The sequence below is a fragment of the Labrus mixtus genome, chromosome 21, assembly GCF_963584025.1.
Source record: "Labrus mixtus chromosome 21, fLabMix1.1, whole genome shotgun sequence".
NCBI classification, from domain to species: domain Eukaryota; kingdom Metazoa; phylum Chordata; class Actinopteri; order Labriformes; family Labridae; genus Labrus; species Labrus mixtus.
This window is the reverse complement of record NC_083632.1, coordinates 16,402,762-16,429,794: the sequence shown is the minus strand read 5'-3', so window position 1 is coordinate 16,429,794 and position 27,033 is coordinate 16,402,762. Positions and strand designations below refer to the sequence as shown.

At 40.2% G+C, this 27,033-nt stretch overlaps 1 protein-coding gene across 13 annotated transcripts in view; it reads right to left on the bottom strand.

Annotated features, from left to right (window-relative positions):
• Positions 1-11,197: 11,197 nt before the first annotated feature.
• Positions 11,198-27,033, bottom strand: part of cacna1g (calcium channel, voltage-dependent, T type, alpha 1G subunit) — a 165,655-nt gene continuing 149,819 nt past the window's right edge. For 9 of the 13 annotated variants that reach the window (XM_061028047.1, XM_061028049.1, XM_061028040.1 and 6 more), the window contains 9 exons: positions 26,698-26,768; positions 24,426-24,504; positions 23,904-24,025; positions 23,237-23,665; positions 21,736-21,888; positions 18,632-18,754; positions 16,156-16,351; positions 15,645-15,814; positions 11,198-13,000 (listed from right to left, as the gene is read on the bottom strand). In XM_061028047.1, coding sequence (XP_060884030.1) covers positions 11,966-13,000; positions 15,645-15,814; positions 16,156-16,351; positions 18,632-18,754; positions 21,736-21,888; positions 23,237-23,665; positions 23,904-24,025; positions 24,426-24,504; positions 26,698-26,768 — 2,378 coding nt within the window. In that variant the 3' untranslated portion in view covers positions 11,198-11,965. Of the gene's footprint in view, positions 13,001-15,068; positions 15,321-15,644; positions 15,815-16,155; positions 16,352-18,631; positions 18,755-21,735; positions 21,889-23,236; positions 23,666-23,903; positions 24,026-24,425; positions 24,505-26,697; positions 26,769-27,033 lie in introns of all 13 variants that reach the window. The other 4 variants (XM_061028046.1, XM_061028048.1, XR_009665915.1 and 1 more) reach the window with 3 other exon arrangements.

Sequence of the window (27,033 nt, the reverse complement as noted above, 5' to 3'; positions counted from 1 at the left end):
TTTCTGCAGCCTGATTCTGTCCTGTTTGGTGGTAGATGCTACCAAACATGGAACCTGGATTATGTAGAATTATGTAGCAGAACGTGATCAGCAGCTCCTGAGGCGTATTGTACTTCCTGAATCTATGAGGGAGGTCCACTATACACTGCTATGTAAAGTGTCCATCAGTATTAACTAATGAATTCATACACACTCACACAGGGTTCAGGGTCTTGCCCAAGAACACTTCAACATGTGTCTGCAGGAGCTGGATACTGATACTGAGACAGCTTGCTAAAGCCCTCCCACCCTGGTATTCTATCAAATGACTCTTTCTCCAATGACACATCAGTTATATTTAATTAGGACATCATTACTTAGCAACACTATGCTGCTGCATGCTCAGTCTAAAACACTGTTGCTACTAGTATCACAGCATGTTATGAACCATTCACAGCATCAACCCAAAGACTCTGATTCTCTTTTTTATTATCTCTACCAGCAGTCTCCACTGCGGCTTAACACTTTATCATTGAGCGGTGCCGTTGAATCATGAGATCCTTTCAGAATACTGCCACTGAGCTCCCCATAGAGCGCAACAGTTATACAATCAATCAGACACTTTGCTGTTTGATTTGTGGAATAAAATAAGTCTCAGGTTCACAGATCTGTCTTAGATTCCACAGAGTCAATCTGACATCAACTTTAAACACTGTTGATTCCAGATGACAGCTTCAAATGTTGCATATGGCTTTAGCTGTTGGAAGTTGATGGATATATATATCATGGCATATTGCTTGGATCCTAAAGGAAAGAAAGTAAAACGTTTAGACAGTAGTTTTCTCCAAGGACAAAGAAGAACACTCCATACAAAGCTTGTCACCAAGTGCAAGTACTAGAGCTTAAAAGACCCCTGATTGGATACTGAACTTTCTGACAGGCAGACCTTAGGCAGTCTGGAAGGGCAGTACCACATCCTCCTGTCTGATTGTCAACATGGTGCCCCTTAGGGCTGGATGCTCAGCGAACTCCTGTTCTCTGAATGTCACAAGGTTGAAGTTGCCATCCATGAAGGACCTCAGTGCCCAGCGGTGTATGAGGTAGGCTGACAGGATCATTAAAAATTCCTCTGCTGACACAAACATTTCTACCTGCTGTTTTCCTGAGGCACACCATCAGATCAGTGTCATTACGCACAAAGATAGATGTTAGGTTTTTTTTTTCCGCATCATTTACATATTCACCTTCACAGCGAGATATTTGGGCACCAAAGTAACTTTGATGTTTATTAAAGAGGATTTTACAGAATGTACTGGGACATTTCTTCCAGGGCATTACAAACTGTTCATTATGTGCTCTTTAACAAAAACAAATCAAGGCCTTGAACCAGCTCTAATTAGTAAGGTGATGAAAGCGTTGACTGAAATTCATGGTGTCTGGCAATAGTCTTCCAAGTTAGTTTAATGCACAATATTGAAACCACTGCAACTTTTTAAATAAATATGAATCATGGATCACAAACAGAGAGAATATTTAGCTGTGTGCTTCTTTTTTTCTTCAACTGAAACATATACTGCTTGAATCTTTTACTCTGCTGACAGCTCCACCAATACATCTTTTTTTAAGAGTGACTCTCTTTGTTTCTTTCCAGAACCTTTGTGTGTGTCAGTGGATTTCATAGAAAACACTTTTCTCATGTTGTAACTTGCATCTTATTTTTGGCATCAGTGCACTGCTTTAGTTTAAATTCTTTGATGCAATACTGTGTAACCCTTCCAACTTAAAATAGTAGTTTCAAAGTTGATCTAATATTACAATGACTTTCAACAGGAAAAAATGGGGCCTATCCCTTTTTCACAGAGTGCTCTTTGCCTGCTATCAGCTCTATATTCATTTTTGTCGTGGTTCTCGTGAGAAGTGCTTACCACACTGGTTATTCCCCAGCGCTCAGGTAAAAAGAAGCCAGTTAGCCTGTCTCAGTACGACAATGGCTGAGGCTAAGAGACAGAAGAGGAGGGTGATTGATGAAGCTAAGAAGAGAAAAAGAGAGAGTGACTGAGCAGGAAGCCTGACTAGAGTAAATATTGGACCTTGTCAGTGATATGATTCTTTGGCTTCTCAAAACATCTTTGCCATTTTAATGTCAACAAATGTTGTCTTTGAAGGGAGGCACAATGCGTTTTTCTTTACAACAGTGCAGTTGCAGTCAGAGATCTATGAGCAGTGCCACAGTTTACCAAAAGCAATTCCTACATAATGCTTCTAAAAGTACACTGTGGGATCAGATGAGGCAAGTGCAATGGCATGTACAATCATGATATATAAAAAATAGTCAAGAAGTAACTTCACACCTTTCCTTCTCTTTGGAACAATCAGGACACATTGCATTTGGTTTTTCCAAATTTATCTGAACGCGCTGTCATCTCTGCTTCCTTGCATCTAGTTCATTTAGCAGACGCTAAACGTCCAAAGCTACATACATCAGAGAGTAATTACAACACAAGCAAAGGAACAAAGAGGAGGAAATAACATCAGCAATGAACAGTTTTAAGTCACATTGGACACAGGTGCTGACAGGCAGTGGACAGAGTCAAAGTAGTTTGTTTATTATTTTTTAAGTAAAGTTAATATGTCACCATCAACATCAGCATCAAACCCATTCTAAATATCGTCATCATCATCATTATCAAATTATTATGTCCGTAGTCCATGCATATCCTTAGCTATTGATGGGTCTACAGATGTAACAGATAATGCCCCGCTTATGGTGTAAGACTTTTTCACAAAGAGAAAAAAGAGATCTGTGAGGACCTGTTGGGTGTAACACCACTTGAGACACACACAAGAGGAGAGGACATACTGTATATGAGGAGATGCTGATAAAGAGGAGGATTGATCTGAAACAGGTAAGCTAAGTCAGTACAGATGGTGCCCCGCCCTGGTAGGAAGAGTGAGGGGGGGCTGTGGCACAGATAAAACAAGACAATCCTGATCTCATAGCATACCACTGCATCACCCATCAGACTGTTCCACTCGAAAGGAAGTGTTTTCTGAAGTCCTGAGCACATGACTAAACTCATCAACTTCCTCAATGCTTCATCATCCCATCAGCATCGCCTGCTGAGAGAATTTCAGAGAGAAGTTGAAGCAAATGCAAATGACCTACTGCTGCACAACAACATAAGATGGCTTGGCAAAGGAAATGCTTTGGGACGCTTCGGGTCCATTCGATAGGGAATGAGCACAAGATGGATAGGTTGCTTTTTTGATATCACAGCACACCTTAATGAGCTCAACTTAAAGCTGCATGGCTGAAACAATTCCATTTCTGATTTGGCAACAGCTCTCCTCTCCTTCCAGAGAAAGCTTGACATTTTCAAAGGAGATCTGGAGGTGAGATTGAACACCCTTCCCACAAGTGACGGAACAGTTTCAGCGTGAGAGAGACATTTCTCCGTACTTTAACTTCAGAGACTAGCTGATAAGAAACTTCAGTCAAAGGTTCGACAGCTTCAGCCTTGGTAAACAGCTCCTCCGGCCAATCCAGAATCCAATTTCTCATTAGAGAAGTCAGAGGATTTTCAAACGTAAGTGTGTGTATGTTGAAAATATTTTACTTTAATTTTTGGGGTTTATTATTTTTATTCTTATATTCAAAAAAATATATATTTTTAACACTTGTGGAGAAATATTGAGAGACAACAGGTGATCCAGTGGCTGAGAGAGATTAGTAACTGTTACACTATGGAGAAAAGAACCTATATTCTGAACAGGAAAGGTGAAACCTTTAAAAGATATGGACACCTTCCACCCGTTTGCTGGGTAATGTTGATGTGTCAAATATATTGTAAAATGATGAAAATGAAATTCCATGACAGACTTGATTAACAATTAAATAAGAATATATGGTTATTGGCATAGTTGATGTAGTTTTGTTTCACTGTTGTTGTTTTTTTTCTTTATATATGTTCTTATATATAAACTACGTATTGACTAGCAAGCAGCCTTTTTTTATTCAATTATCATTTGTATACCACAAAAATGAATTTTTCATCTGATGTGACTGTGTGAACTATATAGGATCTTGCTGTTTATGACCAAATTATTATTATTATTATCTATAAATGTTCTATGTTCTGTCATGCTGTCTTGTCTGAACTTAGAGGGAATCTCTAAGCAAGTGACCCTGCTAATTTCTGGCTACAGACTGTGCCTGATGTTTTATGTACTTACAGCTGTGAGTCAGCGTTCTCTGCTACATTATTAAAAACAAGTACTGTTCCATGCGCACCAACGAGTACCTACATATGTGCATGAGAATGACACTAACTCCATTCAATCCAATATTCAAGCTACTGGTATAGGGCAGTCACATTTCTCTCACTAGGTAAGGATTTACAAAAATATGTTAAAAATAATAATGATATTAAAACGGAAAGGGGCTGCTCAAAGCTCTGTTTAGACTTAGAAGAGTATTTTTATTTTATATAGTTTACTGTATTTGAGTTGAATAGATGCTGCAGCTTAAAGACACAGCTCAGTGAACTTAACTTCAAGTTTCCCCTCTGTTATCGATACACACTTGTGAATGTGATTGTTGACAGCAAACAAAAGGTTTTTTTTTGCCGTCCCAAAGAAGCAGAATGTACTTTCTTGTCTCCCATTAACCTGCAATATGCGTCCTTTATGAGTTTGCCAACATAACAAAGAGGTGCTGTTCTCCTATCTTCTTTAATTTTTTTTTCAGTCGTTTCCTTGTGGGCAAGGTTGATATCCTGACTTTAATGAGGCTTATAAAGTAAAATGATATGTAACAAGTCACCTTGACAATAGTTGCCTTAATTTAATTGAGATTTCACAGCATAGCTCTGAGTTATATCTACTTTATGTGTTGTTCACATAAAGTACACATAGTGTTTACGCCTCTCCATAAGGGTTACGAGAAACTTCATCCTAATAATTATAGACCTAACCCTACCCTATTATCTACTCCATTGTTGAAGTGTTTGAAAAGAAAAATATTTATAATCAACCTTCAAAGTACCTTAACAATAATAAAGTCCATTCTCAATATCAATTTGGTTTCAAATCAAATTGCTCCACAACTGTTGCTTTCTTAAAATTTACTAACAATTTCTTCTCAGCATCTGATTATTGTCAACTTACACGGGTAATATTTATTGATCTCTTTAAAGTCTTTGATCTGGTCGATCACTATCTTCTATTGGATAAACTACATAAAATTGGTATGTCTCAACATGCACTGCTATGGGTTAGCTTGCATCTTTACAACAGAAAGCAATGTGTGTTTTTTTGAGTGTGTAAATCAAATGTGTTAACACCAGCAGAAAGGTGTGCCTCAGGGCTCAACTTTAGGACCACTTTTATTCTCTATTTGCATTAATGATCTTCCTCTCAATTTGTCTGATTGTTATGCAGATTTTACTATTATACATCCAAAGCCTAAACATCACTTATTTAGCAATCTTGCAATCTGATTGTAACACCCTACATACCTGGTTGTCAGCAAATAAATCACAGCTAAATAAAACAAAAACCTACTCAATGACTATAGACAATGCTGACATTGTTTACCATAATGCATCTAAAACTGATCTTTCTCCTAATTGTTATATATAATAGACTCTGCCGATCTATACCAAGCTTTTATTTTTTGACACTTTTTTGATCACTGTACAATGTAAGATACACTAAGTTGGCTCCCTCTCAGTTTAAGACGCCAATTGCATTGGTATCAATTTGTTTTCAAATGCATTAATGTTCAATATCCTTACTGTCTTACTAGATTTTTTTATTATTATTATTTTTGAGCATATTGAGCACATTTTGTATTTATTTCATAATTATTATCATTTTTTTATGGAACACCACTTTTTATCCAAAATGGCTCAGCACACAGCCAACAGCAGTAGCACACTTGTTAATTGTTTACTAATGGCTTTTTGGGTGGAAATGACAGTATGACTGTGTCTCTGAGACTTACATGGTCCATTAGGTTACAGGTTTGAATACCCTAACAGTATATGTTGTTACTGGGATTGTATGGCATGAACGTTTCTCCAGCTTTACTATTGTTGATTACAAGGGTTCTAACTAAGATTGTTAAGTGTAGACATTATACCTGCTAAACAGTTGCATGTCAGCAAATTAATGTAAATGGACTTGAGAGTTTGTGTAGCACTTTTCTAGTCTTCTGACTACTCAAAGCACTTTTTTTACATGGCAGGTTGCACCTACACATTCACAACCATTCACACTCTGCAGTCTTTGGTCAAGTTTCTCTTTCAAGGAAAACTTAACTGAAAATTTGTAGTAGGGAAAAATGAAAAAGGAATATGCCATCAACTGTTTGCTGTGAAATGTTATAATATTTTTTTAAGGAACCCCATTTCAAGCTTAAGAATCTTAAGAAAAGAGTTCTACTTCAAAAGTTGTCTTTGAACTGTTATCATTTCATTAACACTTCTATTTTTTAATAATTTGTGCATGCATGGCTTCCAGTGCAGACTGAGAGATGATTAAGACGCTCACGGGAGCAAGAAGAGTGTAGAATGGTTAAATCTTGAAAAACAATTAGGTCCATAAATCAACTCTGCTCACTACATTATTTGGACATCTGTTAAATATTGCATAATGTTACTTGTAAGTTGAATCTGGATATCTAATATTAATTGGTTGAGTAGTGAGACTCTCCTCATTAAGCATTATTTTGACTCTCCAAGCAGTCTTTTAGGATTGCTTGTTTTATCATTGTTCTTAGCTTTAATCCATGTCAAGAAGATACTGTTAGTAGACCAGTTTGTGTGTGTGTGTGTGTGTGTGTGTTTGTGCAGTCCACACACATGCCTACTGAGACACGTTCGCTTTGACACAAGTTGGCCTGCATGCTCCTGATGACAACTCCATTGTATCATTGTATTATGCAGTATATAGAATGAGATAAGGCACCTGGAGGAGGAAACACACAAAGGACCAAAATATCACCAACTGTAGCCCAGGTTTGTATCTCTCCTCATGGTACAAAACTAAGTTTCCAATTAATACAAAAAAAAATCCCAAACTATGAAGGTTTTTCTCATAGACTCAATTTATTTGAATAAATATTCTGTGCTGCAAAATGAGATTTTTTTAAGCTACTTTACAGTTTCAAGTGAGTTTCTTTAATGCATTTTTAGTATTAAAATATGTAATATCTGAGTATACTAACTGTATAAAGCGCTTTCTAAAGTTCTGATCACTCAAACTGCTTTTTTTTTTTTCAACATGGCGCAATTATCCATTCACACACACATTAATGCACTGATAGCATTACTGGCTGGAACATTAACACCTATCACATTATGACACCAAAGGAAACTGGGGTCCATGTGAACTGCATGAGCTGGGGAACATACTGCAAACCTGCCGTGTCACTTCCTGTTAATGTCATCATTTGAATAAAGAGGCACAAACCAGGCATATAGACAAACAATTGCTAATCTAGCAACATATAGAAAATGTATACATTGAGGAGGTTTGAAAAGTTTTAGAGAATTCTAGAAAAATGAATCCTTAAAGCAATATTATGTATGACTTTAGTTTGGTGTGCTTTGGTGCCCACCGAAGGTCTCTGAGTGCAACTGCACTGTCAAAAGTCACACCTGGTGCTGTTTTGCCATTTGTTTACAGGCATCAATCAATGTTGGGTCTTTGTAGATAATATAGTAATGAGTAAGGTCTTTTACCTGCTCTTTTGTAAAGTGCCTTGAGATAACATTTCTTATGAATTGCCGCTATACAAACAAAGATTGATTGATTGAATACGGCACAGCGAGAGTTGCTAAACAACCATGAAGACTGACCGGGTAGAGTAATGTTACAGGATTTTGTGCAAATATGTATCTGTAAGCATCTTCAGCTCAATGTTTTCAAACCGTTTGCAAGTGGAGTATGTGCATCTGTTTTCAACTGTAACCATGATTTACTGTATACAGGTCGTAGCTAAATGGCTACATTGGTGAGGGTGATTTAGTTGAGATAGGTTTGTAAGGTTCAGAATTAATAAAGCTAACTAGAAAATTGACAAAGAAAGACAAAGCTTTTTGGAGTAAGATGGATTAATTCATTTATTTGTATGCAAACCTGGGACGTAACTTGAGTTAGACTTGCTACACCTGGTAAAGATGCTAAACATGAGACGATGATGACACTGATAACTATACTGGCTCATGTTAATGGAGCAGTCTGTTATGAATAATATCTGCAGGGATGTACACTCTGCTTTTTACTCGGCCCCGCTGTCCTTTTTTCTTCTTAGCTTCATCGATCACCATTTAATCAAACTGTATAGAGGTACTGGAACTGGCTTCTTTCCAGCTGAAGGTTTGTGTGTGAACTGGTGCTGTAAAGCTGTACGCTCTCTCGTGAGATGACCTCGGCCCGCTGCTAAAGTTACATACTGCAGTAAACAGGCGACAGGGTCGTGCTGTGGACATTGAAGAGACACTTCTCTCTCTGTTATAGTTATTGTGCTAATAAGTCGACCTTTATAATTACTATTTTAAGATTGGAAAGTTGCATATTATTTCTTTAAGTACAGCAACACAAGTTGTTAGTCAATCCTCTGGTTTTGTTTTGGCATATACGTATGTTTTGGAAAATGGAATTCCTAGCTCTGTGACTTTAATTAAATAAACAGGTAATAATTATCTCACAAGTTTAGTTGAATGTTTGTTCATTTTTAACCCTTGAATCTTAAGCGTTATTTATTGTTTATCTGTCATGCATCATTTGTTGTGGCTTACAAGCTTCATTGCTCACGACTCACTTTCACTTTGGATGTTGATATGTGATGAGTGTGTGTGTGCGTGCGTCTGGTTTGTTTTTGTGCTGTGCTGTGATTCAGGTGAGTTGTGTCCCCACTGAAACCAGATAAATATATTTTAAATTGTGCAGACAAAGATACTCTTAAATGTATATAATAAGACAGAAAAACATGAAACGTTTTTCTCCTGCAGCCATATCTCCATCTCTGAGGTATGCAGTTTGGAGAACTCGTATTAGAGTATCAAACAGAACGCCGTCTTTCACCTGTCTCTGAAACATCCGTAAGAATTAAAAAACTGAAGGATAATTCCATCGATCAGATGCTTTGAAGTATTTATTTTTGTGTGTAAGAATATTTCTGTTGGGATTTTAACTCGGTAAACAAAAACAGTTTTTGACAGCAGTGTTTTACTTTTTTTGGAGGTCCTTGGGGGCTCAGCTTTTCTTAGATACAGGCTTCAAGAACAAAAGATTGGAAATTATTCTAGGTGACATAAATATGCCATTGTATCCTTATATCAGTTAGTAAAGGCAGTTGTTTTTTTTAATCTTGAGAGTTTCCTTTTGGTCCAGCGGATATCTACCCACTTTGAGAATGATGTAGGATTATTGATTTTCATTTTTTAACTATGCTTTATTGACACACATATATTAATTCTAGACTCAACAAGGATTAAAAACGGAGTAGAAATCACTTCAGAGAAGCATATCAGAGAAGCAACATTTTTTCCTGTATTATTTTGGTTTGATAATTGACTTGACATTTATGTTTACATGTAAGAAGAATCTTTGCTTCAATGAATCTATCCTGCTCGTTATCACAACTCTCAGTAACAGCAGAAATGACTGCGGTGTAATAATGTTGGAGCTCCTCATTAGACACATTCCTATCTCTCCTGGTTTGTGTTGCCACATCTCTTCAACCATCGCTGCTGTCTGTCTGTGCTAAAAGACGACATCATAAGTTGGGCTGTTACCACATTTTCTCTGCCTAAGTGTGTAAACACTTCTCAGCTTCTCATACACGAGTCGTTCTCACTGTGATACAACAGTGCAATATTCCTTAGTAGTGACCTATCAGACAGCTAGATAGGTTTGTATTTGTCATGTTTCAATCATCTTCATGCATAGTATGAAAAAAGGATTTCTTTAGTACCACCTCCACTACATGTTCTTTTCAAAGTAAAAGTAATGTTTTTTTTCAAATAAAAGTGTCATAGTTAAGCCTGGGCTACATGTGAATCCAACAGTGAAATTAATCTATAAAGCCAGAACCTTTTGTGACAGAGAGGACACATTTACTAATGGAGGAAAATGTACACACCTCTAAAGACATTAACATTCCTCTCAGACAATAAACAGCTGAAGCTCTTTAACTTGTTGCTGCAACTCATCTGCTGATAACGGCTGAGGAAAGAGGTTTTTTTAAACAAAGGCATCTTGTGAACTTAATTGACAGGACATTAAAACATGCAACATGTTTGGGTGTGTTCTACTAGGCAGCTGTGATTCTAAAGACAGAAGGGTCGCAAACTAATCACAGGCTTCTCAAGTTCACATGATGAGGTAGGTAAGTTACCCGAAGTTGATTTTTTTTTTAACATATCCAGTTGACTCTTCCAAGACCTGTAAACATGAAAACTAGATTTACATCCAGGTGACTTTTGTTTTGCCTTTTCTCCTTCTGAACAGGAGACTCCTGCTGTACCATCAGCTTGATTTTGATTCTTTCATTGATAATGATAATTGATAATCATAATAGAGTGAGAGTGCAGTCAGGGCTTTGTAAGTCGTAGGTTACACTTTGATCCATTGAACCAACACAAGTACGCAGGCTGAGCAGTTGGCATCTCTTAGTCACATACACCATCACTTGTCGTTACCAGATAATGTAGACACTGAAAAAGACAGTTTTATCTTTTTTCATTTATGTCACTTTTTTTGTATAGTTAGAAGTCCCTTCTATAAATCTGCTCTTCAAAAAACTATTGACATTTTACTTACCTTTGTTGTCCACTCTGTGTCGTGAGTTCATATTTATTATGCTTGTGTGTTTGTGCAACTAAGAGTCATGTGTCCGTTCTTCAAATGAAAAAAATGTGAGGGATGGAAATCAGGCTCTGATGTCCAGAGGGATAAGAATCTGCTGCAGACACAAACACTACCTAAAGATGAAAGATTGGATGAGCAGCTTCTATGAAGTCAAACTCAAAGTCATGTAAAAAATAAATAAATGAGGAGAAACTCTATAATCAATTTAAAATTGTGTTTTTCTTCAGTCTTCTTCACGTCCTGCGCTCAGAGGCTCTCAAGAGAATCACGCAATCAATGAAAAAAACAACAACAAATGTAGCCTTCTTTTTGTTCTAACAATCAAACCACCAAGCTCTAATGAGTGTGCTTAAAAATCCAAGCTCAGTTTAATGACTTGATTTTTATATATATATTTATATATTATTCCTACAAATACATAGTTTTCAGCACTTTGAAAAACGTTCACGTTCCTCAGTAAACCAAGAAAGCTAGAAATATCCTACAGTGAAAAAAAAAAGAACAAGGACAAACAATTTGACAACAAATGAAAAGAAAATCACAAAGAAAGACGAAAAGATAACTACTGAGTGAAATTAAAAAAAAAAAACACATTCTGTACAAACACTATGGCCCAATAATTTAAGAAAATAGTGTCTCTAAAACGTTCATATTGCTTTGTACCTCCACTGACCGGGCAAAGCCCACCCTGTGCAACACCAGGCAGTTCAGATAGCAGCCACAGAGGGCGCCAGATCCCAGGTGCCGATGTCACTCCAGAAGTTCTGGGTGAAGCTGCAGCCAGTGGCATGCAGGCATAGCAGAAGAGAAACAGTCATGTTTTTTGTTGTTTCGTGTATCTTCTTCTCTGGTTGTTTTGGCAGTAACAATACAAAGACAAGGGATGGTCACACTACTACAGTACTTCAGTCCTTATGAAACAAAGGATGTTTTAACTGTTTCTTTGTAGTTTACCATTATTACTCTCTACAGCATTATTACTAGAACTATCACCATCACAGATACACAGAGTGCATCGTGTGTTTGTGTGTGTGGAGGCTTCGTCCAGCTGTGTGTGTCAGTATATGTGTGTGTGTTTGTTTGTGTTTGTGTGTTTGACTATGCTTGTTCAGTGCTCAGAGCTCGTCTTTTCAAAGGAGAAACTGGGAAGAGTCAATAGCTTGGGGTTGGTGTTGGGGGTTGGCGAGACTCCATCCTGTCCCGATCCCTCTCCAACTCCCAGGTCAAAGGAGTCCTTGGATTCACTAGAGGGTGCTCTCCTCCTCAGGCAGCTGTCCCGGCTGGGCAGAGGAGGAGGCATCCCTAATCCTCCCAGCCCCATCCCCCCTAGTCCACCAAGGCTGGGGTAAAGGCCAGAATGAGGCTCTAGTCCTTCAGGGGGGTCCACAGAGATGCAGGGTGGGCTCATCTTCTTCTTGCGACGTGGTGAGAGCAGTGAGGTCTGGGTCGGGGTCTGGCTGTGGATCTGAAGGCTGTCGGCCCGCGACACAAAGCCAGAGGAGGTGGAGGTGGTGCTGCGTTGGGGGCTGGACTCCACTGAGGAGCAGACTTCTACAGAGTGGCGTCGCGGGTCGTCCAACCAGGAGTAAGGGCGGGGCTGGGGCAAGAGGGAGCTGCGGCCATGTGTGTCAACACTATGGAATCTCTTCAGCTGCCTCAAACATGGAGTCTGACTCTCCTGGTGGCCTGGGTAGTCACTGTAACCCTCATTACTGCCATCGCCACTGTCCTCTGCCATGACGTCATCACTGCCAGCAAAACCAGCACAGGTGATGAGCGACACTTCCTGATCCACAGAGGCCTCCTCCTGTTGGTGCAGCCTGGCTGGTAAAGGTGGAGGAATCGAGGAGGAGGACCCAGAGTAGGAGGCGAGGCAGTGTTGGTCGTGAAGCTGGATGTGCACACTGCTGGGGCGCGAGGGTTTAGGGGAGGCACCAGGTGTGGCTGGGACCAGGCAGAGCGCAGGCTGCTGATGATGATTGGAGCAGGGTGAAGGGGAGGTGGAGGAGGAGGAGGAGGAGGAGGAGGAGGTGGTGGAGGGGGATGGAGGGAGACCTAGAGAAGCCACATTCACAAGTCCTTCTATGCTCTCCCCTCTGTCTTCTGAACACAGGGCCTCCTGAGAATCAGTAGACACTGCGACCTGGAAGACGCAGCAGGGAGTGGTAAAATGGGGGTGGGGGGTGGGGGATTAGGAGAGAGGAGTGGGGAGATGCAGGTAAATATGTGATGAACAGGGTTGGGGGAATTTAGGGAAATGGGAAATGAAAGGGGAGACTAGTTAATTTAAGGAGATGAGGATGTGAAGCAATAGTTTGGGTCAGAGTTCATAGTATTGCTGGCATTTTCCCAGAGTTCTCTCTTGGTTTTTCTTATTGGAGGAGGTGGGTTGACTTCAAATGCAACACTCAAAAGGAACAGCTAGGTAGGGATGTAATGATACACTCAAATCATGATACAAAATGTAACATTGTATTGGGATTACGATATGATTTTATCCTGATTTTCTTTCTCTCTTACTTTTCAAAAAGAAGAGATCGAAGTCGATTTATGAGTAAATACAACTATTTGGTTCAAATTATCTGACAATAAATATGCAAAATATATTTTTTTCTTAGTACAAATAAGTAAAACTTTTTTATTGTGAGGTTGCATAGTTACTAAAAATTTATTTTTTTTCTTTATAAAAAGTGACACTGATAAATATCTTACAAAAACAGCTGTTTGAGTTTGTTATTTAAAATGTTTTTTTTTTAAACAAATCAAACAGTAGAAAAAGGAGCACACCCAAACAAAACTCTTCAGGTACACAACCACAAAAGGACTTACAAGCAAGTAGAAAAGTCAGCACACTTAATGTAAGGCTCTTTTCTGAAACACGCTCGTTGCTTGTCTGTACTCTTGCTGCTCTACGTAGATTAAAAGAGGTTAAATGATGTTGTGTGCTGACTTTTCTACTTTCTTTTTTTTTTTTAATCCTCAAATGAATACATATATGGCACTGACGGGGAAAGTTATAGAGATTTCAGTGACTCTGAAAGTGTCCTCAGCGTCTTCTTTAGCTACTGACATTGATCAAGAGAAGCCTAAACAGACAGCACCCTCTGCTGGTTAGAAAACAAGTATCACAATATATATTTATTTATTGGTTTAAATTGTCCCTTATTTGTATCGATTTTTTTTTAATGTATCATAACATCCCGAAAACAAAGGGTTATTTTCTCAACGAATTGGTAAGTTTTATAGTCTTAAAATGTCATAAAAAATTGTCATGAAATATCGATCAGTGTTTCTTAAAGCAAAAGAAACTCACCGTTGCCCAATGGGTAATGCTCAGAGAAGTCTTGGTAATTGGATGGTAAAAATCAGTTACTCAACACTGATACAGTGAACTCTGAACCAGACAACCTGACCCTCTGACTTTTGACCATTCACACAAAACCCTGTAAAGAATCAGCTGTGTTGTTTTCAAATAAATTTGCAACCAAATTCTCATTAGTGTTTTCCCTTCTGTCACTCCTATCTCTAAACCATCCAGAGTGTTGAGGCCAATAGTCAGAGGGTAAACAATATGTAACTGCTGTAGGAGAGGAAGGGTTAGTATAAGCACAATGGTTGCTGAAACTCAAAATGTTCTCATGAACTAATGACTTGAAAGTAGAACTCAAAGTGAATCAAAGTATTTTGAATGTACAGAGATGAGGAAAAAGCATGCATTGGTTATAAAGCTCTTTGAGAATTGTTTGTAGTCATGGGCTTCCCTGCTTGAGCCTGAACAATGTGACCACAGGGACACCTGGTGGTGAAAGATATCACACTAGACCTGGCCAATCACCAGCCACAGTACCACAACACAAAAGTGTATACTTTAACATTACCAAAAAGTTACCAAGTTTGTTTTTTAAGCAGAGTTTAGCAGTTAACAACTATGTACTTTTAAAGCACTAGCCTAGTCAATAGAAAATCACAAGTGCTCCATCACTGTGGTACTGTGGGTACAAAATGGCCAAATGCATATGGACAGCACTTGCTGTTCTGTAGCAATCCCCTGAGTTGTATAGGTTATGGTGTAGTAAGTGCACTGCATTGTGGGACAACCTCTCTGCCAAAAACATCTTCGTCTGGCTTTAATACATTCTATTCTGCAGTCACTGAATATTTAACAGATATAATGTAACACCCAGCTCCTGCGGATTGTATAAGATGAATACCTTTGAGGTCCCATCAAAGTTTCCTTTAGGCAGAGAGTTTGAGATGCTTTGTGGCTGATGGATAGCAGTACACTAATTCTAATGAGTGACAAAGGGACAGAAGCTTGGATCGTTTTGTCTTCTGGAAATGAAAATGGAGTCCAGTGTTTCTGAAAGGCCAAGCGTTCTCTGAAGTTTGTCACTGTTTCAGAAACAGGAGTATCTGTGTTTGTGCAGTAGCTCAGGGTCAGGAGGCTTTTGGGCCCAACTGAGCTGAGGTCAGAGAATGACAGATACAGTAAGGTGAATGAAAGAGCAGATACGTTAGCAAGAGAAAGGAATACCAGGAAAAGGGGGAGAAAGAAGGAGAAAGAAAAGTGACACTGTTTAGAACATGCAATAAGGAAACAGATTCAGGATGAAGCCATTTTTTATGTGTCAGGGTCACATACCCAAATTTTGAAGGAAAAACAAAACTAAAAACTACTGACATAAAAAAAAAAGTTTTCATTGCAAACGATAAAGATCACAACAGAAGAAGACCAATTCACTGATTTCAGAGTAAAGTGACAAAAATAAATACTATGAGTTATTCACCTGTCTACGGAGGGTCCGGCTGAGTGTGTGTGTGCGCCTGGGAGGGGGTAATCGTGGTATACTTTCCGAGTCCGAGTGGCTGTGAGGGCTGATGGGTCGGAAAAAGTCTCTGGGAACAGTCAGCTGCTGGGAGGACTCTTCAGGTTGCGAACGTACTGAGACACTGGAGCCTGAACATGACAAGCGATGGATTAAATCTGACTGGAAAATAACATCAGGTGTGTTGGTTCATCAAGGTGAAACTATGGAGGAATGCCTGTCCATATTTTTATGGTGAAACACAGACTGTATAAAACTGGACGTAGTATCAGAGATGTCATACATTATTTTCATTGTTTTCATTGTAGGACACTGGACAGAGTCGCAAATCAGGGAGAGAGAGAGGGAAATGACACGCAGGAAAGAAGCCACGGGTCGAATTCGAGAAGCAATAATACGCCATCAGAGCAGAAATGGCCACCACATACTAATGGAGAAATCAAATCAAAAGGAAGACAAATTTGAAAATTACCTCCTTGGGCCCTATTAGTGCCCAGTATGTGCTGGGGCCCCGGTGTCTGTCCTTGTCCTTGTGCTGGAGCCAGATTTGACTGCGGGGGGAAATACATGTAGCTGTCGTTGGGCAGGGAGTGCGTGCGACCCACTGTTGGCTTCTTGACACTCAGCAGGTTGCCTTCCAGTGACTCCCCAGGATCAAGCTGCTCTGACTGGGGAGAAATAAAAGAGAGTCAGGGTTCCCTTGGAGATGGGAGGTTTGGGGTTCATTTGTAACTCAAGCACTCTCACACGCTTTCAAACACAACCACAGCTAACATGTCGTACAATGTGAACAAAGAGGCAGGGGTCATCAGCATACACGGAGGACAGACGGGATCTTTGAACATTGGAGTAGACTGGCACAGAGCTGCCACAGATCACAGACAAGAGACCATGCTAGGTTGGAATCTCAAAGCCCCTATTATTTTAAAAGTGAGACATTCTTCATCTTAAAATGTGTTTTCCTTTGCAGTAATGGAACTTCACATGAGTCTGTCCTGTGATTGTGTGTCAGCTGGGGCAGTGTCCGGCAGCCTCACCAATTACAAAACCATTCATCACAGAACACCTGGAGCTCCAACCAGGTTTCAAACACGACAATTAAGAGAGGACTTCAAACCACTACAATGCCAGAGGACAGAGGACAGAAGACAATTGAACACAAAACAAGTCAGGTTGGGAAGGACAGTGAGAGAAGACTTGGACTAACATGTAAAGCACAGAGGAAAAGACAGAAAACGGAGGAAAGGAGGAAGGAAAGGGACAGAGAGAGAAAGAGCTGAAGAATTAAGAGTAAAGAGAGAGACAGGAGAAAATAATAAGAGAGAGGAGAAGAGACGACGGAGAGAAAACTGTAAACTGGAAGGAGGCGCACTACTCTACTGGACTGGACTGGACTGGACTGGAGAGTAACACACATTAGGCTGGAAAGGTGGAATGAGAAAGTTGGAGGGCACATGATTAGATTCACCAGGGTCTTTCAGCGCCTCTTGCCCTCCTCTCCCTCTTTTGTCTCTTCCTTTTCTTTAACATTCTCCCAGCACAATCCAGTTAACAGTGATTTCATGTCATGTGTTGGCCGAGGATCTCTGGTCCTGAGATCAATGATATAAGTTAACAATACCTTTCTGCATCACAAGCTTGATTTGTGCAGCAATGGCCAAGGTTACTGTGACCCTCTTTGGGTGGAGACATGATAACTCATGGATGTGATGTGATCCTTAATGAGCAAAAGTGGTTGTTAATTATACGCAGACAACCAGATGACATTCAATTCATTTTCAATTTGGACGGAGATGTCCTTTACCTCAATGACAAAGGCATGATCTCTAGGTATGGATTAATCCAAAGCCAATGCATGACAATGTGCCCTGGCAACAGGGATTAATGGTAGAGGTGGTAAATAAGAGCGCTATAAGTGTCATCCAAGCAGCTCTATCAAAGTCCAAATCAAAATATTTAGAGGTTGTCAATGTGGTCATACCATGCCCTCTTAATGCAAATGTTTGCCAAGTGGCATACAATGTACTTCTAAAAATGTGAAACTTTATAGCCCTCATTTTTAATGTTGTTTTACCCTCGACAGTGGTGGAAGAATTGTAATATATTATTTACTAACTCATTCCTGTCAGTCAAATCTGGATTTGTAGATGCATTCATGTATACGTAAGACCTATTTCTATTTGGTTCTGTTATGTATTTAAAGTCAAGTTATTGAATTTAATAAGCTAAGCTTTAATCATGGACTCCAAAGTTGTTAACATGCACCTTTCTTTGTTAACATTACAATACTATAGAAAACTATTGAATCTAAATGGTAAATGGATTTGAGCTTGTAAAGCAGTTTTCTAGTCTTCAGACTGTCACACCTCTATATATTCACACACTGATGGCAGAGGCTGCTATATAGTGAGACCATCAGAAGTATTTAGTTTTATTTATGCGGGCGATACATTTTTCATTACTGAGCCATTGACCAACAAACCTCTGGTTTGAAGTCTATGGGACAGTATTTTTTAAATTTCTTTAAAGGACATTTTTTAGCCAAAAATGCACTCGTGACAGTTAAAAAAAAAACCAGTAACGTGAGAATACAATGAGATAAAAAGAGATGACGCTATTTGACTTGGGCAGAACTGAAGTAAGGAATCATTTTCTGTGCCAATTCACAGGAGAAACACAATAAGTAGTCATGGGATCCTTTGTAATGTAAACATACTGCATCTGCTTTAATTTATTTTTATTGTGCTGGGAGTAAAACTGCAAATGAGATGTTTTTCTAAGTAAGCACCCCACTGGTTCACCCTGAGTCTGTAGTAATTCTGTTTATGAGAGTAGTGGAAGGACAAGAGGCTTTGGAAGTGCCCTGGGAAAGGACAAACTGCAAGATACTGCAGCGGGCAAGAAGAGAAAGACACGTGGAGAAAGAGAAAGAGATGAACTGTCAGTACATTGCATTCCAGACTGGTTAGAAAGAAGGGGTTAAAATCATCGGGGGCCGAGTCGTCTGTCAGAGCTAGGGACCACGATTTCTCAGAGGCCAGAGACAGAGCTTCCATCTCCGCTAGAGGGATCTAGGCAGGAAGAGACAATGGCTTGTGAGCAGAGAAACACATGCACACTCTGTAACACACAGAAATAAGGACGCTACACATTGATAAGACCTGTAGTTTACAACAAGTACATGTTTGAAACATAAAACTTGAAGTATGTAGTCGAGCAAAACAACAGTAAAAAAAGACAGAATGTATGGGCTGGAAACCACATGCAGGTTGTTCACCTGCTAGACTTTTATAACTGTGTCGCTTGTAATGAGGGGTTACCAACATTGATATAACATCATCTAGAAACACAGATACCAAAACAAGGGCAGATCCAGACTTTTTTGACTGAGATGGCCCAACTTGAGCATCTATACAGGCGGGGAATGAGGTTCTCTATCGTCTCGACACTATCTCTCCAGCCTCGGACGTGTAATGTAACCGGGTGGAGAGATATTCTCTTCACTCAGAGAACCAAGGTTACAATGTAACTCTACGTTCTCCGTCGTCTCGAGACTATCCCTCCATCCCGTTACATCACACGTCCGAGGCTGGAGAGATAGTCTCGAGACGATAGAGAACCAAGGTTACAATGTGGGAGAATAACAAATCACAGTTCAGGATTTTGCAGGTCACCCCTGGTCATGGCCTGGATTTACCCCTGACACACACACACACAGAGAATACAAACAGCAGCCTTATGAATCTGAACAGCAAACAAACTGTTTGACAGGATTTAAAACAAACTTTTTTGCTAAACCAAACATGCATCTGAGCTGGGGATCGATGACGATTGTAGATTGTCTTTCTGTGTTTAAAAGATAATGTAATGTTTGCCTTCTGTTTATAGAAAAACTTTATATTCGGCATTATGAGGAGTGCTCTCTGAAAGTCAGATGGGCCATCTAAGCGAAGGACGAATAGAAAACATTTCTGACTTCTACTTCAAAGTTGAAGTAGAGAGAGGTTTTCCAACAGCGTCTACAATGACATGATGTCTCAATCCCAACAAAGCTCTTAGAAGATGGGACTTTGCAATGCTGATGTAATTGGCCAAAATTCTCAATCAGTTTAGGAGAGTCCCCCTGATGAATAATTCAGTGACTCAGTGATCTATTGTTTATTGATTGAGTCATTACTCCGCAGAATTCTGTGTAAGAGGCTGAACTAAAAGCTTTAGTAACGCCTTTGTTGTGTTGCCATTTTGCTGCTACAGTTTTGTATACACACATTTATATACACACAAACATGCCACATTCACCTACAGACACCATCTCACACACAACGTTGTATCAAAGAGACAGAGTGAACTCTTAACTATGTCACCGAGGTTGATGAACAAGACACAAAAGCAGACAGGCATGGATGAATATGAAGGAGTGGAGATGTGAGCTAGGGAGTTCGATCACAGCTGAGGCGGGTTATGACGCACTGCTGTGTGTTGTGGGCTATCGGTCTGGGAAGAAAGGGAAACGCATCCATTGTGGAGGAATGCATATTATAAAGAAGCCATCAGAAGGATTTCTTTTTTTTTACATTTTCCATGACTAACTCTGAAAACTATCAGTCTGTAAATAAAAAAGTCTGGTACTGAGTCATACAATTTTATTTTCATCAATATAAGTGGTGTATTTTGCCAAAACAGTTGAGATAATGTCCTCTGTTATCCATAAAAATCTATTATTTCAAAAGTTAGCCAAGCTCATTTCAATATCTGTGAATCAATCGTCATTATAGAATTAGTCATTTCTTCCTCATTATAATAATGATTTGTCTTACTTAACTCTCGAGTAAAGTGAGCCCAAACTTTTTGTTGTGACTCGTCAGGAGAAGCCAAGTGTTGAGATCATTTAAATACCTGTTTTATTTTTTGAAAGGTTTTTTTTTTTATTGAGTTCTTGGTTATGTTTTTTTAGACAAGAGAACATTTCCTTTCTACTGTGAAACTGTTAACTCTACATCCAACCATCTTCCATCTCTGTCTCTAGGGCCTGTGTCCATTTACATATTTTTCTGTACTTTTTTGTGTTCTATTCAAAACCAGTGCAGTCAAGATTGTCAGCGCTCAGCGTCTTGATCGCTTAAAAACGCTCTATTTAGCTTACTGGTGTTCATGGTCTTCGCACTCACAGCCCTCTCATTTGAAAATAGTTCATCTTTGGAACACTGCTGTACCGCTCAATGTGCTCCTCTTCTCCCTCACTGACCAATCAAAATCAGAAAGGGACAAAGACTTTATCTGCTTTTGGGAAAAACTTCCAGATCTAGGGCTGAAGCTAATGCCAGGAGACGACTCATTTAAATGATTTCTTTCTAAGTTTTCTTGGTGATATGTCCTTGAATGAAGGAAAGTATTAAGCACACATAGATATTTAAAAACAGACCTAATGGTCCCTACTGAGGATGGCAGAAGTTCTGCAACAGTAAACACTGGAGAGAAACGCTCTGACACCGAGGTTGTGGGCGTTTAATGGAAACAGGCCGTAAGAGTTTCACTGAACAGAACACCCTATGGATATTTTGGTAGGCACTTCACCTTTAGCTGGAAGTAGCAGTAGTGAAAATAAATATGCATTTTATTTGACATGTTATTAAATGCCATGAGAAAAGAAACACCCAAAAACCCCAAACAAAACATTCACTACATACGTTGCATTGGGGCTCGGGGCATAAATCTCAAAAATGGATACCTGGGATAAAATGTGTCTTTGGATTTAATTGGGGAAAAACACTGATAAACTGAGATTTTATGTAATGTAAGTGAACATAACCTTAGGCCTTTAAAACAAGGATTATGTGGTCTTTGCTTTGATTAGAGGAAACTAGAGTATCTGAAAACTTTTTTTTATTTTTTATTGTGTTTTTAATAATCAAAAACTAACAACTGTGTACTTTAACTTTCTTCTAGTTAACCCTGCTGATCACTTGTGCAGCCCGACATGTTTGGACAGAAAAAAAGGCCCAATAAATGTATGAAATGGAGGAAGTGAGTCATCGCTCTGGTGATTATTGACCTTCTTGTCGGTGCTGTGCTTGCTCGGCATGGGGGGCAGTGCGTAGTAGTGGCAGATTGAGCCGGACAGGTTGTCCATCAAACTCAACTCTCCCTCCATTGAACCCTGGATGACCAGGGAAATCGAGTCAAACAGCGCCCTCCGTTGGACAAACTTATGTAAAAAAAGAGAGAGAAGAAAGAGAAAAGGGGGGGACAACAGAAGTTTCAAAATAAGACAAGGACCAGGGGGAAGGACAAAGGTCGAAACAGACACACATATATAAACATTGGAAGAAGATTGGAAGGAAGAGGACAATCAATGAAGAAGAAACACATCGATACTAACAGAAATAAGACAGCAGGATAATTTATTCATCTATAAAACTTAGCCTTATTTAGTGTTTGAATTTGTGTTTTAACCAATAACTTGTTAAGACTTTTAAGACGCACACAGACACAAATTATAAAGCATTATGCAAATTTCACTCACACAAATCTGGCTCTATTGCAATACCATTTAACTCCACAAGAGCGCACTGCAACACTGCAGTGGAGCCGGTCTCCCACGGGTGGGAGGGGAGGCAGCCGCTTAAACAAAATGTTTGGAGGAGAAGTGGAGGAGGACTGATAACATCTCAGACAACGATTGCGAGACCTCTATTTCCTATCCCCCAAAAAAGTTCCCTGCTGTCTAGAAATAGCTGTTGAAGTGAACAACAAGGCCCTGTGGTCCAGCTTTCCCATGGCACTGTGACCTCTCTTTGACTGGCATGTCCTCTCCAGGGAACAGTGACACACACACATACACAAAAACACACACAGCCATGCGCTCACACAAACCGTAAACAGTCCTGATGTGGGTCGGCATTGGTTTCAGAGAATACATCGGCATAATGTGTACATGACAGACTTTACAGGAATCACAACAAAGTCACTTTCAAACAAGTGTGTCGACGTGAGGAGAATATATGGGCGGTGGGAGGGGATGCTATTATGGCGCTGTGTAGAAGGCATCAGATTCATTTACAAACTTTTTCTTTTCAATAAGTTAAGTGTGAACATCCACACATGTGAATTTACTGTTACTACACTGAAAAAGTGAAGAGACATTCCTCTGATGCATTCTCATCATTTAGCAAACGAAGCAGCTTTCTCAGCATCCCTCCACCTGCGAGAAAAATAACTTATGGTTTGGACTGCAGTCAGAACTAATGACCAGAGAGTTAGGGGTCACCTGACCAGCTGCACAGCCTGGCCCCCCAGCAGGAAGTGACCTCAGAGCATCTGTCACATCTGGCACATAGGACGCTGTGTAGACTACTGAGAAGTCTCAATACAATATTGCAGCAGATATACAATAGAGAAATATTGTACACTTTATCGGGAAATAAGCTGTAATATATTTTGAGGAAGGGCGCTGTGCATTCAATATGCTTTAAGAATTTGTAACCAATGTACAATAGAGTCCACATGGAAACTCAAATATAATGCTTGAATCCACTAAAACAAAGATTCCTTACCTCTGGTTGGTGCTCTAGGCACTCAGGGGAATCTGCTGTAATGTTTATTGGGTCTCTGGGTATATTAGCAGTGGGTGAGTCCATGGGACCATCCCTGTCCTGCTCCCTGTCCCCTCCTCCTGTGGACCTCGAGGGGGAACCCCCAGAACTGGACCTGTCCATGCCCAGTGCCAGAGGGTTAAGCTGGGGCGACCTCATCATCGCGTCTCCCGCGTCCATCGCGAGCCTGTTCTCCAGCTCCAGCTCGGCCTCCAGCTCGGCCTCTTCCTTGGCTTCCTTGTTGCTCTCCTCCAGGTGCTTCATCAGGACAGCGATGACGACGTTCACCAGGACGAATTGAGCAGTCAAAACGAAGGAGACAAAGTAGAGAGGAGAGACCACAGTGTTGTAGCAGGTACCGGATTCGTTTGCACAGTCTCTCAACGTGTCCTGGAAAAAAAACGTGGAAAAATGACAAGAGCAGAGAAGTTTAATTTCCCCCTACAAGAAATATACACAGAATTGACAGATATTCAGCCATACAGCTCGCTGAAATAGATTACTGCTATTCCAGTAAATGATGTACAAACACATTAACCCTCGATTTTCCTGAGGTGGTCCTCAATGCCACTTTAGAAGCACAGTTTGTGTGTATGTTGTGGATCTGAGACTGCAGTGTTAGTTTCACCTTCATTATGCCATTCCAGTTGTCTCCAGTGGAAACCCTGAAGAGCAGCAGAAATGCCATCCCAAAGTTTTTGAATGTAGCATAGCGCCCTAAACCTTCACATGGGTGAAGCTCATCACAAACTGGGGAGACAAGGAGGGGTCGGGGACGGGGACGGGTTGTGAGACAGAAAGCAAAACAGAGACTTCAACATTTGGAGATACTTCCGTGGCTTTTCAGTTATCGAAACATAATGCTTTGAAATGAGATGATAATGAGCTCGAATACTATTTTATTACTCTGACAGCTACAAGCTTCAATTAGAGAAATCCATATGGCGTTTCAACAAAGGATTTTAGGAAGCAATTAACATCAGATAGATTAGAACTCACAGAGGGGTGAATTAACTACTCGGTGCATGCCTGTGCATGGCCCGAGTGGTGTACAGTATGTGTGTGTGTGTGTGTGTGTGTGTGTGTGTGTGTGTGAAGCTTTGTGTGCGCTTGTCTGGCGTGCCTGTCTGCACGGTGCATATGTCCTTACTCAAGTCACCAAACAGCTCCACTCCCAGTGCTGCGAAGATAAAGAACAGAAGCATGAAGAGAAGACCCAGATTCCCCACCTGCAGAGAGACAACAGGAAGACAGCGAGATTAGTCAGAGGAGAGACAATCAGAGGCAAAATAAGATCCAGTAACAAGGGACTACAAACAGAACATTCATGTCAGAGAGAAAACAGCAAAGCGAAGACGCAGCGAGCGGAATGTAAAGGCTAGAAAATGACTGTTGACTAAAAACCCACCCACATTATTGCCAATTTAAAAAATAGCTGAAGTTTAGGATATCTCTGCAAGTTGAAGCTTTGAGCATGTGGCTCCAATGGGATCCAGCGTGAGAGTAAGAAACTTAAGAGACATATTTAAAGCTTATTTGCCATATTTTACATGTTAGTTATAAAGAGAATGTCTGCGCCGATAGCCTAGCTGTGATGTAGGCCCCATGAACAGAGGCTTTAGTCCTCATTGCGCAGCGGCCTTGGGTTCAAATCTGACCACATCCCTTTGCTGCATGTCGTCCCCTACTCTCTACTCCCAGTATTACCTGTCTCTCTATAGCTGTCCATCCAATAAAGGCAAACATGCCCAAAACATATCTTTAAAAAAGAAAATCAATATGCCTCGTTCTAGAGTTGTACTATAGTGTAGCCAAATGAGGCAGCTATGTGTTGCTCTATTGGATTTGGTAGAGAGTATACACGTATGTCAGGGCAATCAAACTCATTTTAAAATAACATGTTTGCCAATCATTGGTTAAACTGAGTTAGGCACATTGCATAACAAAAACAGGGCTGTGCCTTTATTTGCAGGTCTTCTATAATCAAAGTGGATGGGGCATTTTTAACGCACTCATTCCCAGTGGTAGCTTTAGAATGAAGCCACAAGTTGTTGACATATCTGTCAGACACAGTTGGGATTTGAGCCAACACAATTGACAGATAGCTTGAGGACATATGACTGCTTTGTCTGCCTGTCAATCATCTCAGACTATACGTGTCTTCCTTGACTTGCCATGATTGATTATTGCAGGAGAGTAACAGTAGCTAACTCTAAGATCGAAGAAAAGATGAGGAGAAAAGGTTTGATGAGCTTTGGAGTGGCAGTAGCTCAGTCTGAAGGGACTTGGGTTGGGAACAGGAGAGTTGCCGGTTCAAGTCCAGGTAAGAATGGATGTTGCTCTGCTGGCTACAGAGGTGCCAGATCAATCTTGATTTAATTTTGATCAATCCTTATTTGTATAGCGTCAACTCATAACAAGTGTTATCTCGAGACACTTTACAAAAAGCAGGTAAAAGACTTTCCCCGAGAACTGCAGAGGTACCCTTGAGCAAGGCACCAAACCCCCAACAGCCCCGGGTTGTCCCTGTGTAGCAGCCTCACTCTGACATCTCTCCGTCAGCTCCTGTTTGTGCATGTGTGTATTTCGGGCCTATGTGTGTGAGAACCATGTCTCTCAATAATGGAGTGTAAAACCAGAATTTCCCCTCAGGGATTAATAAAGGATATAAAATAAAGAAAGGCTTTTAGTTGTGCTTCTCCTGCTGTTAATGCCTTTCAGCACAAGAGAGCTATATCATAGTGCAACCTATTCCCAGCCTAAGCAATTAGGAGCACTTTTGATAAGCTCTATGAATGAACGAATGAATATTTTTTATTATTGTCATTTATTATGTCATGCGCCCCATGTACAGAGGCTATAGTCCTGATCAGAGCGGCCATGGGTTCAAATCCGACCTCTTCCCTTTGCTGCATGTCATCCCCCACTCTCTCCTCCTGAAATATCCTGTCCCTCTCTCGCTATCAACAAAAAAAAAAGAGCTCCGACTAACACACAGGATTTCTCTAAGTGATAGAGGTGGTATCAAAGATGGCTGAGAACACAGGACTTAGTGTTCTTTTTTTTTCAATTACAACAGAGTTATTCCAATTTACCAACTCCACCACTCTAAAATCATCATTATTCAGAACAAAACCTCAGGCTTCACTTCTTTTTCAGTCCCTGTTGGGGGACTGTCGATGCAAATTAGGATATCTAAAACTGGCAAAAAAAAAAAACCTCAAGGGAAACAACAGCACACTGAGGCAAGGGAATATGTTCCAATGAGGAGACGCATGTGGGATTTAACTCTAGGGGCAGCTTCAGGGGGACATGTTAGGTAGTGAAATATCCATGCAGAGGAATACAAAATGTAGAGCGAGAAGAAATGTCAGTGGCAGTGGCTTTAGTGGATGTTATTCTATACAGGATTGAGGAATTACCTGGGGCAGGGCTTGCATAACGGTGTCGAGCAAAGCTCTCATCCCGACAGCCATCTTCAAGAGCTTCAGTACTGTGGAGACACACACACACACACACACACACACACACACACACACACACACACACACACACACAATGACATGATTGTTCAGTGTTTTCCAGAGAGTTCTGCCACCACGCCTTTTTGTGACACTGAAATTAACCAACATTTTCCTCACTGACACACTAATCTTCTTTTAATGTTGTTAGAAATGTCCTTTTATTGAACAACGTTAAGCCTTCAGACGGCCTGATTGAGGTCATGTCTTCCTGAATGGGGTTGCTGCTTGATGAGG